The 15564-nt window shown below is 50.4% G+C and overlaps 8 protein-coding genes across 8 annotated transcripts; 3 read left to right on the top strand and 5 right to left on the bottom strand.

Moving 5' to 3' along the window:
- Positions 1 to 514: 514 nt before the first annotated feature.
- J3458_001579 (uncharacterized protein) lies at positions 515 to 1259 on the bottom strand (the record flags this gene model as incomplete). Its single annotated transcript, XM_066116798.1, has 2 exons — positions 515 to 1171; positions 1242 to 1259. 2 exons carry the CDS (start codon positions 1257 to 1259, stop codon positions 515 to 517), a joined length of 675 nt encoding a protein of 224 aa, XP_065978684.1.
- Positions 1260 to 1291: 32 nt separating this feature from the next.
- J3458_001578 (uncharacterized protein) lies at positions 1292 to 2476 on the bottom strand (the record flags this gene model as incomplete). Its single annotated transcript, XM_066116797.1, has 2 exons — positions 2151 to 2476; positions 1292 to 2065 (listed from the first exon to the last, which is right to left on the bottom strand). Exons 1-2 carry the CDS (start codon positions 2307 to 2309, stop codon positions 1292 to 1294), a joined length of 933 nt encoding a protein of 310 aa, XP_065978683.1. The 5' UTR covers positions 2310 to 2476.
- A 1044-nt stretch (positions 2477 to 3520) lies between these two features.
- On the bottom strand, positions 3521 to 5149 carry J3458_001577 (uncharacterized protein; the record flags this gene model as incomplete). Its single annotated transcript, XM_007814857.2, has 1 exon — positions 3521 to 5149. One exon carries the CDS (start codon positions 5147 to 5149, stop codon positions 3563 to 3565), a length of 1587 nt encoding a protein of 528 aa, XP_007813048.2. The 3' UTR covers positions 3521 to 3562.
- A 1676-nt stretch (positions 5150 to 6825) lies between these two features.
- On the bottom strand, positions 6826 to 7419 carry J3458_001576 (uncharacterized protein; the record flags this gene model as incomplete). Its single annotated transcript, XM_007814856.1, has 1 exon — positions 6826 to 7419. One exon carries the CDS (start codon positions 7417 to 7419, stop codon positions 6826 to 6828), a length of 594 nt encoding a protein of 197 aa, XP_007813047.1.
- A 2148-nt stretch (positions 7420 to 9567) lies between these two features.
- On the bottom strand, positions 9568 to 10619 carry J3458_001575 (uncharacterized protein). Its single transcript, XM_007814855.2, has one exon. It carries the CDS (start codon positions 10493 to 10495, stop codon positions 9740 to 9742), a length of 756 nt encoding a protein of 251 aa, XP_007813046.2. The 5' UTR covers positions 10496 to 10619; the 3' UTR covers positions 9568 to 9739.
- A 1169-nt stretch (positions 10620 to 11788) lies between these two features.
- Positions 11789 to 13776, top strand: J3458_001574 (uncharacterized protein). Its single transcript, XM_007814854.2, has one exon. The coding sequence runs from the start codon at positions 11915 to 11917 to the stop codon at positions 13286 to 13288; it is 1374 nt and encodes a 457-aa protein (XP_007813045.2). The 5' UTR covers positions 11789 to 11914; the 3' UTR covers positions 13289 to 13776.
- Positions 13777 to 14315: 539 nt separating this feature from the next.
- Positions 14316 to 14658, top strand: J3458_001573 (uncharacterized protein; the record flags this gene model as incomplete). Its single annotated transcript, XM_066116796.1, has 2 exons — positions 14316 to 14484; positions 14534 to 14658. The coding sequence occupies 2 exons, from the start codon at positions 14316 to 14318 to the stop codon at positions 14656 to 14658; spliced, it is 294 nt and encodes a 97-aa protein (XP_065978682.1).
- A 10-nt stretch (positions 14659 to 14668) lies between these two features.
- J3458_001572 (uncharacterized protein) lies at positions 14669 to 15352 on the top strand. The gene has a single exon (XM_066116795.1). It carries the CDS (start codon positions 14672 to 14674, stop codon positions 14999 to 15001), a length of 330 nt encoding a protein of 109 aa, XP_065978681.1. The 5' UTR covers positions 14669 to 14671; the 3' UTR covers positions 15002 to 15352.
- The last annotated feature ends 212 nt before the right edge of the window (positions 15353 to 15564 follow it).

Genomic DNA, 15564 nt, shown 5'->3' with positions numbered 1-15564 from the left:
TACTAAAAATTATTATTTTTAGTTCCTTAGCGGTCCTCATTAATTGAATTCAAGCTGATAGTAGGAGATATTCCATTTAGCTGTAGCTCCTCACCCCGTCTCTGCTCCAACATGACCAAGGCGGCGGACGACTCACAACATGGCCCGACTTGTATTCGCCGACGGAAATGCTGCGCATAGCACGCACCTTCTAACGAAGCTCGCCTTCCTGTACAAGACGCCCGTGGGCGAATGACACAGTGGCGAGTGCGACGGCTCATCAGTTATTGCTCATTGAACCAACAGACGAAGAAGCCGTGCGCGAAGATGATGGGTTTGCCAAGAAATGTCTGTGGCAACCGTTTTATCTTGTCCGACCTGATACCGTTCCCCAATAGCCTTAGCATATATACCAACTAAAACAATCATGTCTTCAAACCTAATCTGGTGTAGACAGCGGCGAAGGGAAAGATGCAAAAGAGAGCAGCTTTAAACGCCTCAATGTTCGCAAAAGCCCCATTCGACTTGCTTTAGTTCATCTTCCACATTCTGCTGCAAAACAGTCCTCTCGGCCATGAGCTCCTCTCTCAGTTTTCTTCGCCTCACCCAACTCCATTATCGAATCCATATTCTGAAGAACAGTAGCCACCGCTTCGCTCTGGCCCCCACTAGTGTACCAATGCTTTTGTTGAGGGGGTACATTGGCCGTTGAAATTACCGGTATAGCTGGGTCAACCAGGAACAGTGCGAGAATCTTCCTGTGTCCCGGCTTGGTTGGGTCCTCTAACTTGAAGGGCTGCACTCGGTGTTGGCACAAGTTTGAAAAGAACAGCGCCCGCCCAGGGCGCGTGAGTACGCTTCCCACGTCTTGGAGAGCGTCGAAGCCGCTGCGGATTGCAAATACTCGCTCGATCGACGCCTTGTCGTTTTGTGGATACTTTAGCCGCTGGCTCAGGTTCTCCGCGTTACCGGGCGTACGGAATGCAAGCCGGGATTCGGTGATGTTGTGGCAGTCATAATAGAACAGAGCCGTCGCACAAATGTGCTCGTTCAGTTGGCCCTCAATATGCCACGAGCCGCCGTCGTAGGATGGTTTGTCGGGTGTGAGGTGAACTTGGCTAGTTTCACGATAACTTGGATGCGAGGAGTGCGATTGGAGAATCTCGAGGGTCCGACGTGTTTCCCTGAGAGTCTGAAGTAGAGAGAGGCTTTATTAATGTCGTCTTCTATACAATTGGGTTCCAAATCATCATAATCCTCACCGTCGGAATCAACATCATCTGGATTTCCGGACTCGTCACTATTCTCATCATCAGAGGTGTGGTATTTCTTTTTTTGCGTCCTCGATTTCTTCGCTACAAGGTTGGCCCAGAGTGTCGCCATCTAATCCTTGATCTTGGTGTTCCTCGCCATCATCATCCTCCTCACTCTGTTTCGCTGCCACGTCAGGGACGACGTCAGGTCGCGAAACGCCCCGACCAACTTTCCGAGCTGTCAGACGCTGCACAGGGAACCTCTTCACCCAACGGTAGATTAGATCCCAGGCTGGCAGGGACTTTTGAATAAACTGCTCTATAACGGAATACAAACCAGCGTGGTCCTTTGGGTGCAGGTTGTTAATGTAACTCTCAATGGTGGCCCGACCATTTTCGTCAATGACAACGTCGCATGGCAACCACTGAAAACTGGGCGACACGACTTCTATTGGTGCTCCGCGCCAGTCGATTGTCGCCTCCAGCTGAGACTCGGAGTCGTCGCCTGGCTTATCTAGTAAAAACCCATGACCGCAAAAGTTGAGGCACTCGTCCAAGCCAATTCGTTGATGCCGCATGATGCGAGAACGGCCGTATAGTAGCGGAAAGAGCGACGGGTGCACCAAGTCGAGGACCTTGCCGTCGCTTTCCGGGTGCCAATCCTTGTCGCTGTCTGCCACATGCTCAAGAGACCTGACCGCCGTTTTGAGCCGCTCCGTCAAGTCGTCGGAGACGAGCTTGTCGGACTTGGCAACACAGGTCGAGTGATCAATGACTGGAATCAAGCTTGTTTCTTCGTATGAAGCCGCCTTTTTACAAAGCTCCCGGATACACTACAATCTCGGGAGTTAGCCAAGATGCTTGGTATATTTACTCAGTCCGATGCTCGGGGTGCTGAGTGGATAATTGGCGGCTCACCATCTCTGCCATGTTCTTGTATGTAAAGTCTCCATGTTTCCTGTATTCTGCCCAGTTTAAGCCCAGAACCTCCTGCTTCCATCTCGCTGCAATATTGGGGTCGCGAACTTTGCGCCACCACTCGGGCTTGTTCGTAATGTCCTCCATGAACTTCAGCATGCAACTTCGCGAATGAGCAAAGTTGTTGCTTTCCAGTCTTTGTTACGGTCGCCCATGGGCACGGGGAACCGTTCTCTCCGAGGCGGAAGGTAATTCAAGGGCAGGCCGTAACCTGGAAGCTGAATGGCTTCAGAGGGGGTAGGGATAGGCCGAGGTTTCGGTCGGGGAGCAGAGTGAGGAGATGCCTTTTCCTATGCGCTGAGGATGAGTTATCCAAGGATCAGAGTGCAAAAAGGATCGACTCACATTAAATTGAACGAATTGAACGTTTTCCATTGTGCAATTGTCAAATCGTCGCGTGCTGTGTGAGCGCTAAAGTTTCGAGACGAACGGGGAAGAGATAAAATATCTACGACGCGTTTTATGCAACAACTTGGGCAGTTATATTTCGTTTCGCGCTATGGTTGCAACAAAGCAGTAGTGAAGAGGCTTAGCGATCCTGCACAGTTCATACATTCCGGGTTCATTGGAGATGGACAGTTTCCCCTCAAACGGCGGAATGCCTGTATCAGGATACCCTAACGCGAGTCATGCAGTTTTTGATCAACAGTTGAATAATAAATAGAAGAGTGTATATATCTATTTGACGACTAACCAGGGATTTGGGGCTCCATGTCCAACCGCAACCGGCCATTTTGTGCAATCGTCAGCCTAGTATAGCGGGACATGATGCACCGGAGCCAATTTGAACCCTAACTTGGCGATCATCTATGCAGCCCTAAACGCTTGACTCTTGTCAGTACGGAGCGTTGTGGAACGAAATTAGGCAGCGGCCCATGGTATTGGATTCAGGCGGACCTGCCATAACACCATCTTCCCCCCTGTTTAACCTCGTGCAGACGGTGAACCTGATTCATCTCACGGCTTTGCTTGATATTCTGGGCTGATCATGGCGCTTATGAGTCGTGCCTCTACACTGTTTCTCCTACGATAACTCCCCAGAATTTGCGCAGGAACACGACTGTGAAGGCATCATTGCTACATGGCTCAAGAGAGCTCCAGCTGCAGAAGCAAGAGAGCTGGATAACCTATTATTTAAGCCTTTCGAACAAACCAATTTGGAATCGTATCTCTCTCTCACAGACAAATCGCACTTCACGGCGCTGCTGGACCAAAAAGGCACAAAAGCAGTGTAGCTCCAGATGACCAAAGGACAAAACACATCAGGCACGTCATCAAAATAAGTCATAAAAACGACTTGTTTGCAGAGGGGAAAAGTATTTCCAACTACCTTTCGGCACTTGACCGCCTCGTCACTTATTTTCCGTGTCTGTCCCCTTGTATTCATCCCCGTCCTCAGAGTTGTCCATCTGGTCCCAGAGCAGCCTTGCCTCCCGCAAGATGACCTTTAGCAACTCATTGTCCGCCAGACTCTCAGGAATTTCCACCTCTGGCATGGCCCGCTTGGCCTTTTCCGGGGTCGACTTGTCCGACTGCTCGCCTTTCGTCCGAGGCTCCTCATTCTCGGCCGCATCCTCCTGTGTCAAAGCAGCCTCGACTTCGACAACGGCGGGGCTTTGAACGCCGTCCCTATCAACATCGGTACCGTTCTTGTGGCCATTCGTCTCAATACCAGTTCCCTCATCGCCGCGAGCAAGAATAAGCAACGACGCGATAAAGAGTTCCTTGAGGTAAGCAAAGCTGAACCCCTCGGTGAGTTTGGCGATAACATGGCACAGCTCGTCTGGGAAGTCGACGGCAGCTTTATCAACATATTTGCCCGCCCACTGTCGACAGTAGGCGACCCGCTCCGGCTCCTCGGGCAGCTTGAAGTGAACTTTTCGGTCAAAGCGGCTGGGCCGCTTGGTGATGGAAGCGTCCAGGTTGTCGAGATGGTTTGTCGACCCGACCATGAGGATGCCTTCGTTGGACTGCAGCCCGTCCACCTCGTTGAGGAAGTAGCTCCGCGTCTTGTCCTCTACTAGGCTGTCCAGGTCCTCAAAGATGAGAAGACACGGTGCCATGGCGCGAGCGTGGGAAAACATGGATCTCATGGCGTACTTTGACCCATTGCAAATGCTGTCAAAGGACTTGACAATGAGGGAGGGAATGGGCGGTTGTCGCGCCGCGAGCGAGTTGACAAGCGCCTTGATGCTGAGAGTCTTGCCATTGCCCGGGACGCCGTGGAGGATGACGCCGCGCTTCCACGGCACTCGCATCGAGGCGTACAGCTCGCGGTTGTCGAAGAAGGACAGCACGTCCTTCATCAGGTTGGCCTTTAAAGAAGGAGCTTGTACCACGTCGTCCCACGAGAACCCCTGCACGCTCTTGAACATTTCGGCCGACTTGGACCAGCTCGCATCGTCAAAGACGTAGATTTCTTGGTGCAGCGTCTTGGTCCAGGCTCCTGCGGCAAGGATCAAGGCATCAACCCGCCCGTGGTGCACGCCTTTGACGTTGTCATCGGCGGGGGCCAGAATGTAAAACTGCTTTGCAAGGTTCCCGTAGCTATCTAGATAGCCAATCTCGTAGATGATGAAGTCGTAGTCATTCCAGGAGTAGGCCCAGCGGCAGAAGCGGATTTGGTCCCTGAGAATGCCCGCGCCTGCATCGGGAGTAAAACGATTGCAGAATGGGAGGAGCCACGGATCGCAGCATTTGGTGCCGCTGGATGTATACTCGCGCAAGGCGTCGTAGCCCGCGGCGTCTTGGAGCGTCTTGGACGCATGCCCTGCATCAGCATAGCCCATCACATCGCAAGATGAGCGTTTGGTACGCGTGATATGGTAGCCAGGATGACTGTCACGTAGCATTTGACTGGTTACCAGCTCAATGTCCTGACGGGACGGGCTGCCATGTTGCTTCCAAGCGTCGAATGCGGCTTGGTCGTTGACCGTCATGTTGGGCCAGAAGACACTGGTACTGAGATGGCAGAGAATACGACTGCAGACTGTAACTACCAGGAAAGTATCAAGAAAAGGGATACAAAGGATTTTTGATGGGAGTTAGAAAGTTTGTGACTGGACAAATTCTGGCTCCAAGGGCGCAGGTAGACTCAAGTATATATGGACATGTGGAAAGGTCAAGTGGCATTGTGCTGGTGGTCAACGTGGTTTATTCCATTCACCACACTGCCCACTATGATGAGGCTGCAGCCTAAAGCCCGAGAGTCTTGCCCCGGCACAGCCTGCTATAGCAGGGCGGTGTGAGTATAACGTTTGTTCAACTGGTGTTTATTGGTTTGTTCATCTGCATGATGCAGTCTTTGGTTGTCAACCGCTGCTGCCTGATTCTGCCTGAATCTCATCCATGCAGATTTTCATCCAAGCGTCAACAATGGAACCAACACTACTCCGTAGATGCCAGACATCTAGGGTTGACAGGGACTCAACCCCATTGTGCACATAGGCCCTGCGGCTGTGCAGCAAGTAAAGAAAAGGGTCTGGTTAATATGACTGTTACTGTTGGCTGAGGCTGAGTCAAGACCAACCCTGGACCGCTTCGGACAATAGCGAGAAGTTGGGAATAATGGAGGATGTGACGTAGATGCATACCGAGATTGCTAGCATAATCTAGCTCGGGCTCCGACTCGTCATTGGACTGTTCCGACGCGGGATTCTGGAACCATGGATTGGAAGCGACAAGGGGTGCCAATGACAGGTCACATTGCGGCTGAATATACCGGCGTCAGGCGGGAGATCTTGCCTCGTGAGGATTCTGCGCGAAACATAAACACCTTGATAGTGTTTGAGCTGCGTATCGCCGTGCGTGTGGAGCATTGTCGTTGAGAATAAGAAGCAGGTTTCGGGTAGCTGCACCTCTAAGCGATATACCTACATGTGTCAACTGGTAGTTTCCGAAACTATTTCACCAGACTCTTATAGAAAGTAGGAAATGCCGTGTACGTGGCCCAGTGAGCCCAGTTTCGGAGCGCAAAGCCATGCTTCCCAGCGCAAGATGGACTGGCCATTGAAGCTGTGAAGCAGCCTCGAGTATTGGCCTGTCCCATGAGAAAACCTCGATCCGCGATGCCTTAATGAATCTCCCAGCTCAAAAGTAGGCCCGTTTTGAGCCTTGTCTCTTCCCCGTCTCTCCATGTCATGTAGACCGTATAGCAGACCGCAAGACTCACGGCTATAACCTAAAGTGAACAAGACCGTATCCAACCTCAACAACTCGTCCGATTATGCTTAAGCACTTTCTCACACAAACACGACCTTGATCCATCAATTTCGGTAGTTATTGCAAAGTAGTGCAAAAAAATGGTCAAACCAGTTATCTACATTGTACCCCGGGCTCTCCCCGCCAAAACAATGCGAGCAAGAGACGTCACCGTGGCCCTAGCTACGACGAAGCTAGCTCAGTTACCACCAAGGCTTGTCTCGAAGAAATCAACAAGTTTGCCAAAGGGTATCAAATCCACTCGGTCGTAGAGGTCGGCATGACCAGCGCCCGGCACCCAGAATAGCTCCTTGGGATCCAATGCAAGCCTGTAAGCATCTTCACAAACTCGCGCGAGGGTGCCTGGTCGCCAGCAATGAGTAGCGTCGAACGAAGCGAAATCGTGTCGATATCATTAAACGGATAAAAGTTCATAAACTTGGAGTTGGTCGAGAGGGTTGGATGTGTCGCGAGATTTGGCGAGGAGCTCGCCGGCGTAAAAACACCACGTGAGGTGCGATAAAGGTCGTGGAATAATCTCCTTGCGCCGAGAAACGCTCTGCGATTGTCGCAGCCCATTGCGCGTGACGGCGCCAATGGGGTGTCCCACAATGGTGGCCGAGTTGTTCTCGCTGCGATCGAGGCTGTTGGGGAGGAAGAGATTGCCTGCCACCTTGGTGCGGTACTGGGTTTGGAAAGAGTTTGGCCAAACAGTCGCACTGTTGCTAATGTAAAAGTTATCAGCTCCGTAAGACATGTTTTGTGCTTTTGCCGACAATGTGTTGAGGACAATTGCCCCACGGGCTGCGACTCGAGTTTCTGTAATCTTCATGGTGTTGTTGATTCTGGCTAATCGCTGCAAGCTGAGCGTAGTGGAAATCTGTGAAGACGATGATTTGATGAGGAAGCCATTGCCCCCGGCAACGAAGATCGCTGCTGCGGCATCATGGTCACCAAAACCGCACGCGTCATCATTCTCAAGCTCTGGCAACATCGACTGCTGTGTCATGGGATGACGCTTTTCAGCCCGACGTGTTCACTTATAGTTTGATATCCAGGTTATCAACTTCTCTCTGGTTTGCCGCAAGTTGCAGCACCAGCGGACTCGACGGAAAAGACGGTTGTCATCAGTAATGCTACGGCGCCTTTGGTGAAAGCAATACCTCTGCCGTTTATTCGACCAAGTCAGCGGCATCTTTACCGTCCAACTACACATTTGAAGTTTTCTCAGTTGGAATAGGACCACTCAGCCAGATCTTTCAAGCATTTACGCCCCCCTTTACTGGCCTGATCTCCACGAGCAAGACACTGCAATACTCGATCTACAATACTGCCTGGCCGAGCAAGTATCGGATGTGTGCAAGGTCGGCCTTTCCAACACCATACTATTCATTGTTGTGGTCTGTGTCTGCGTTAAGGCTTTCAGCTGCCTCGTGGTTTTATTCTTGCTGCCCAAGAGCAAACATGACCGTAGTTCCGGGAGATGCCATTGCGTCCTTCATCAGCAACCGGGACAAGAGCACGGTTGGCAGATGCACACTGGATAGGGAGCAGGTAAAGAGATCTATCACCTTGAAAATTGTAAAAGTGGCCGCACCAACGCAGTAGCTATCAAAGCCTCGACGTTGGCTATCAGCGATTCGGACGAGTATCTGGGTGAGGAATTACACCATTTTCAGCTTGATTGCCTGCGTTGCTTGCTACGCTTTTGTAATTTGCCGAGTTTTCTCTCCTATACACGTTTTGTGAGTGGTGCAAGTCCGTCGAAAAAGCGTTCACTAACACTCTGTGGCAGACAGAAGCTGACGGACCATATATCAAATGGAGTCAGCACTCGCGGAAATAGACGTGACTCGTTATATGTTGATTTCACTGAAGTTAGCTTGCCTCAAATAATCCTCTCCCTTACTTACATGGTATAAAACTCCATATTCACCCATCTTGCTGTGGAAAGGGAGTGGAACTCGTATAGTCCGAGGTACCGCACTCTTCGAGTCACGGATCCCAAGGGCCAGCACAGATCGACGTAATGGCTACAGCTTCCTGATCGCTATATCATTCCACTCATATGTGTCAGTATACTTCTTTATTGGGTTTGTTCGAATGCACATTACACTATTGCAATTGAAGGTGGCGAGTGACTACTTGGCTGGGCTTTCGAATCCCAATTCCTACTAAGCTATGCGCCGCTCGGGACATTACACGTTACAAGAGTCCCCTTATCCCTATGGTACCAACAAACAAACCAAACAGCCTCTCCCAAGGCTGGATTCAGTTTCCTACGTGGTCACTAGTTATTCAACGTTTATGGTACTTTGGCTTCTCATCGCTGTCATTGTGCTCCCTTTAAACCCTCTCGCGCTGGGTCACAGAACCATGCCAGGACGAATGCCGTCTGGTGGTTCCAACTCCTTTGTCATTTCATCAGCTTGTCATGTTCCAAAACTACACCAGTGGCCGACGGAGACATGGCGCTCATAAATTACCGCTCAACTACACTACAAGGACGTTTCACGGCGAGAAAATCCCCTGGGAACGATGTCTCCAATCATGAGGATGTCGAGCCAGGGCCTGGCGAGTGTCTAAATATGGAGTCATATCTCGTCAAAGCATCCCGGCAACCACTGTGCTGAGGGGGTAACGAAATTGTCGTCTTCATCTTGCGATGAGTTTATTAACGTAGCTGGAGATGATGCGGGCCATCTCAGCTTTGTGACTTACGACCACCATATTGTTGATCCTGCGGATGGATTTTTTTACTCATAGATATGTGCAGACACTTGAATGTTGATGCATAATGCTACCCCTGAGTGCGCATATCTACGAAAGTGGTGGAATCCGCGGTGCCGATACCTGTATGCATCAGGCATACCGTATCAAAGAATCGTACTTATCCACTCATAGAGTCGAAGGTCCAATTTTAGCGTTCAAGCATCAACTCGCTCAGTGGCAGGTGCTCAAGGGCAGGGAAGCGGCCTTTGGCGTACAGACGCCGCACCATCGCATGTCATTCTAGGCAGTCTTTGAGCTCGCTGTAACGGGGTTTGTCGGTTGGTATCTCGAGCGTGTCGCAGTCACAATCGAAGATATCATTTTCCAGGGTTGGATTCTTTGATGCCCCGGAACGATAATAGTTATAGCTGACAAGATCTTTGATATAATTCATGCTCTATTCGCTAAAACTAATATACTTGACGCGAAACCTAATTAAAACTACATTTAACTAGCCAGGGTCTATAGAAAAATAGACAACAAACGCAAAAAAGCAGCGTTGCCAGCTATGGGCTTTAGCTATCAAGTATACAAGTCGGGATGCAAGAGTAAAGCCATTAATGGGCCCTCTTTGCTACCATCATGTACATCGGCATCTCTTTGGGTGCCCAGTCCGCCAGCTCCTTGGAAGTCTCAAATCCCTTCTCCCGCAAGAGCGCTTCAGCTTCTGCCAATGCTCCGTTATGGTCACAGATTTCCAAGGCAATGTTTTCAATCAAGTCCCAGTGCGCATTGTCCAGTCCGCGAAAGATGTCGAGCTCCGCCCCTTCGACGTCGATCTTAAGCAAGTCAATCCGCTTCAGGTCAGGAAGCTCGTCTAGGAGTCCGGATAGTCGTTTGACGTCGACCTGAACCTGCTCGACTTCGCTTAACAGCTTGATGACAGGGTGCTCCGAATCCGCTGTTTTGATAAACTCTTCTTTTTCGTCGCCATGCAAGGTTGAATTGCCGGGCATGTTGGGATAAAACGTCAATATCTCGTTGGCATTCTCACGACCCAGCCCGCACTGATGGACCTGAACACCCGAAATGTTATGCAGTTCCATGTTCTTCTTGTATGTGTTGAAAGTTGCCGGTGCGGGCTCAAATGCTAGGATTTTGGCAGCCGGGTATTTCTTCTTCATGTACAGGCTGAACATGCCAATGTTGCCCCCCGCATCAATCATGAAGGCGTCCTCTGGGAAGGACGCGACATCATAACAATTGTCTTGAAAGATTTCCTTGTGGATGAATCGCGTCTCCATGGCCGCCTTGGGGTTAGCATAGACGAGAAAACCGTCCGACATTTCGAGTTTCTGTATTTCGACAACCATGATTGCGCCGGCGGGTTATTAAACTCCTTGACACAGGATTATATATCAAGCAGGAGATTTATGAGATGAACGGAAGACGGAGAGCGCTAGGTGTTTGGGAACGAAGACCATACTTATATACACATATGACCATTGCGTATCCAGTCGGCGTTGCCGAGTCGTAGAGCTTGTCTGTGGTTCATCTTTTTTCCCCCTTCCAACGGCTTTGTCAAGTCGCTCCAACTACTAGAGAGAAAACATGGCGATCATTCTTACGAATATTTGCCAAGTTTCTTGAAGCCGCTTCGTCAGCGGACAATTCTGCTGCATGATGGTCGACGATGTTACGCTATAATATCCGTATGTAACCCTATCCCGCGTCCGGTCGTTCCGTAACAGGGGCGAAGGTTGAATATTTCCTTCCAATTAGAAGGTAGCGGGAGTAAATAAAGAAGTTATATTGCCGAGTTCTACACCTCTGGCCTGGGATGAGAGTAGTCGGCATCGCTCGGCGTCCGAACAGCAAAGAAGCGGAAGAGCGAGGTGGCAAAGTTTGGTTAGGATGACTCAAACAGGCATCTACGGCTCTTGTAGACACTCCTAATGTATGATATGCATTGAGATCACTCACTGATTTCATAATACTGGAATGCGGAAAACGGTGAAGCAAGCTAGATAGATTGTGCGACAAAACTGACGGTTCACTTTGAGTTCTGCAACCGAGAGTTGAGACTAGACAAGTTTACGATACCCCACGATTGAACAAATGAAAAAAACTCAAAGGAGTGGTATGTAGCCTAATCAGCAAGGGGCCAACCCTCCAACACCGTGGTGCCACATCGCTTCCAGGCCCTTACTTGTACACCGAGTGCCTAGGCATGAAACTGGAGGTCGGGCCTTCCGGATGCAGGTGTGTCGGCCGAAACGGCTTAATAAAGGTAAATGTCGCGTGATGGGTTGCGTATGGTGCAAGATTATGCTGAGAAATACCGGTGCGGATCGGCACTCGCGCCTTCGGCCGAGGCGTGTCCAATCACTTGGAATGGGGCTTTTGACTTTGTAGGACTCAAAATAAAGGACTGGTGGAATCGGATACATCCGGGCGGGGAACGTGCCGTCCCTTCCATACGTGCTTATCTTTACCGAGACATCGAGCGACTTCAGCCCATGGGAGCATCGGGCCCTAATATCAACGTTATTGGTCGGGGCTCACATACGTCGATGATACCCGTGGTCGCTCCATATTCTCTATGAGATATCATAGCCTCTACTTTCTTGATATAATTGCGGTACCCTTCAAGCGTCCATCAAATTCCCTGTTGTATGATCTGGTATGACTCTGAGCTACAACAAGTTTGAGCGGTTGAACAGTCATTTAATACTTGTTACCGTATATCGCCGGTAACACTTTTTTCTTCTACATAACCCTAATATTTCGCCATGACGGCGTCAAGTCTCATTCTCGCACACAACGGGGGTGTGGACAAGACCAAGCTCAAGATCTTGGCCTGCGCTTCCCCCTTTACGGGCCACACGATGCCCATCATCAATATCGTCGAGGTCTTGATAGAGCGGGGATATGATGTCACATTCATCGCAGGAGATGAATATCGAGAGAGAATTGAACGAAGTGGTGCCAAGTTCTTCAGCGTTCCCCCTATAAATCTTGTACAGCCAGTGGAGGAGAGCAATCGCCATGGGCTATACTTTGCAAGAATCCGGCAGAGCCTCCTGAAGTACTTCATTGAGCCGACGAAAGCTCAAAAAGACGTCTTATACAACGTCTTGGAGCACATGAAGAGAGAGGCCCCGACGCACAACATTGTCATCCTGACGGAGACGTTCTATCTAGGAGATGCTCCCATGTATCTCGGTGCTGCGCTACCACACGGCTTCACCAGGCGACCGAGGACAGTCAATATCCACGCTGTTCCCTATACTTTGCCAAGTCAGGACACTCCGCCATTCTGTCTAGGGCTCATTCCTGATGGCAGAGACGAGAGTCGTGAGACATATCGTGCTCAATACAAAGAGATGGTAACCGTCACATTCGCAGATTCCATAGCGACTCATGAAAAGACGCTCCGAGACCTAGGGGCAGTCAATTACGAGGCGGCCTTGCCGATCGATACTCTCGCTACAGCTGCTGATGTCACACTCCAAATGTGTCCTCCGAGCCTGGAGTACAAGCGATCGGACATTCACCCCAAAGTCAGATTCGCAGGCGCGCTCAATTATCGCCCCTCTACCAAGATGTTTGTTTCTCCCAGCTTCTGGGAAGACGTCACTCGTGGAGACAGGATCGTCATCGTGGTTTCGCAGGGAACCATTGCTGTCGACTACGCAGATCTACTCATCCCCTCTCTACAAGCACTTAAGCATCGCTCAGACATTTTTGTCGTTGCCATTCTCGGTCGGAGGGGGGCTAGTCTCTCAGCTGAGGTTCAAATACCGCCCAATGCTCGGGTCATAGATTATCTTCCGTATGATGCCGTTCTCCCTTATGCCTCCGTCTTCATCATGAATGCAGGCTATGGTGGGTTCATCCAAGGTGTTTTGAACGGAGTGCCCATGATTCTGGCGGGTGATTCGGAGGACAAGCCTGAAGTGGCTGCTCGTGGCGAATATGCCGGTGTGGCCGTCAACCTAAGGACTGCGACACCCTCGGAGGAACAGATTCGTGGAGCAGTGAGTACAGTCTTGGGTAATTCAAACTACAAGAAACGTGTGCTAGAAGTCAAGCGGGAGAACGAGGAAATGAAGGCAATGGATACTGTCGAAAGGGCGATTCTTGAGATGGCTGCTGTCAGCTGAGGCGGCATTACAAGCTTCCACGTCTGTGGTTCTCGCCCAAGTTAGGAAGATCGAAGTATGCATGATGTATGGAGACACTTCCCCATGGGACTGATGCAGTGTTTAGGGCTGCTTAGTTTGTGTTAATTGGCGCTTGCAGACAGAATTCGCACAATTAGACATGCAATTACGATTGTGTCTGTGTTTTGTGTGAAGAAAGCATAGCCTTTGGTACAGATAATGGTACTTTGGATTGGAGCTGTTTCTATACCTCCACATACTTTTGTCTGCGTATAATGGGCTCTGAAAGCAAATTCTCCGCTCTTCCCTCTTCTCAATTTTATTTCGATATTTAGTTTCATATTCTATCCGCCTCCAACCTTGCCAAGGTCCAACACAAAGCTGGGTTGGCCAGTATTCCTGGATCTTCACTACCTCACAACGCCAAAAGCGGTAGCACGAGTCGCCATGTTCCGCAGGCATAGCCGCGCTTCTTGCGTCTAGTTAGCAACTCCAATGTATAAATATATTTTACTGTATTTATACACTTAGTTACGTATTTCAAACCAATAAAATATGAGCTAGGACAGAGTCTTCTGCTGAACCATACGCTCTTCTCTTGTCTTTTGTTTAAAAGCAATAGCTAATCTCCGGTTGGGCCATAGAGGTTAAGGCCATCCAGTTCCTCGAGACAGTGGAACAGTAAGTTCTATAGCCGCGTAATATCCCCTCATTAATTGCAAAATTTAAAACCTCCCCAGCGGCGACAGTTGGTATAACCAAGGACTCACGGATAAAGTCATCGAAGCCATAATCTTCAGCAGCCCCGGACACAAGGGATGATGCATCGAGGGAGGGAGCCAAAATTTGGCCCAAAATATGTTCAACAAGCTCAAACGTCGAAAAAAATGTCCTTTTTTGGGAAGAGAGTGGTGAAAATGGGCTACACCAGCAACAAGCAGCATATCAACGTGCACGTCAGCACGGGGAGACACCGAGGCTGTAGGATGCCGTCTTCAACTCGGCGGCGCTCGGGGCTATGTAGCAAATGGACCTGGAGAACCTGAACCTCCGCTGGGAAGTCAAATCGGCTTCCCGGTCCCTCGGCTACGGCCCGTCATGCAAGGTAGGCGTGAGGTTCAAGAGCCTTTGGTGGAAGAAGCCCCCTTGCAATATCACCACCGGCAGCGCTGGCAGACCGACCAGCCCATCCGACGGTGCGTCCACCTGCCATGCGGCGCCCGCGACGACTTTAAAAGCCCGGAGTGCTGCCGGGGCTGTACTGCTGGGGCCAGGAGGCCAACCGCATTGGCGACCTGATTAACCGCAAGTCGCCGGAGGGCGAGGGTGAGCTCAAGAAGGTGCTCATCCGCGACAGACGACAAGTGTAAGGAAGTCCATGAAATGATCGCCGACAGCTACCTCGACCACTCCGCGCACGACTTGAGCACAGATCCTCACACTGCCGGCGCTTTTGCCTATTTTGCGCCCGGCCAGTTCAAGTACATGTACCAAGGACTCAAGGCCCATGAAGGCAAGCACATCATCATCGGCGAGGCGGCGTCGGCCCATCACGCATGGGTCGTCCGCAACCTCGACAGCGCCGTCCGTGGCGTCTTCCAGTTTTTATGCCGGCACAAGAACGAGAACGCCGCCGCCATGGCTGCGTACCACATCAGACAGGCCAAGACAGTGGGCCGTACGGCCCCCTTCCCGCCGAGTACGGAAACATGAACACTGTGAACCATGAAAAGCACAGCGATAAAATGAAGTTACCCTTGGGCGCAATCGCAGAAATAAAGGTCGAGGCTGATAGACTGTGCCATCTATAGGGCACTGACAAGCTTCAATTGGACGTAGAGAGCCTGGAATATCTGAGTCTTGATGTATTGCGTAGAGTCCTACCAGAGTAGCTTCTCTCAATTAGACTACTTGGCGCCAATAGTTTGATCATGTCGCAGTCTTGAATGAATTTGAATTCAAAACACAAGATCTTATTTCCACCTTTTGACGTCTCTCTATCGTCTCATTTTCACCCTTCTTCTCATGACAACACCCGCATTATCACGCAAGGCATTGTTGAACTGGCGTGGCAAATGATAATTGAATAGGAGCAGAACAAGGTCCGCAATATTACGTGACAGTGAGCAGTGTCAGCTGCGCTTACCTTGCTTGGTTCCCATTGGCTGGACCAGCTGATAAATCCCGCGCCAAGCTCCGACACTCCGGCCCCAGCAAACTCGGCAAGGCAACGGGCCGAAACGAATTTCGTGGAGATTTAAACGAGCGAGCCAACC

This window comes from Metarhizium acridum, assembly GCF_019434415.1.
Source record: "Metarhizium acridum strain ARSEF 324 chromosome Unknown scaffold_1, whole genome shotgun sequence".
NCBI classification, from domain to species: domain Eukaryota; kingdom Fungi; phylum Ascomycota; class Sordariomycetes; order Hypocreales; family Clavicipitaceae; genus Metarhizium; species Metarhizium acridum.
The sequence above is the reverse complement of the archived record's forward strand: the minus strand, read 5'-3'. Positions and strand labels throughout refer to the sequence as shown.

Bases quoted from the DNA above. Each gene is read 5' to 3' on its own strand.
- J3458_001572 (XM_066116795.1), top strand. From the start codon at position 14,672: ATGATCGCCGACAGCTACCTCGACCACTCCGCGCACGACTTGAGCACA.
- J3458_001575 (XM_007814855.2), bottom strand. From the start codon at position 10,495: ATGGTTGTCGAAATACAGAAACTCGAAATGTCGGACGGTTTTCTCGTC.
- J3458_001574 (XM_007814854.2), top strand. From the start codon at position 11,915: ATGACGGCGTCAAGTCTCATTCTCGCACACAACGGGGGTGTGGACAAG.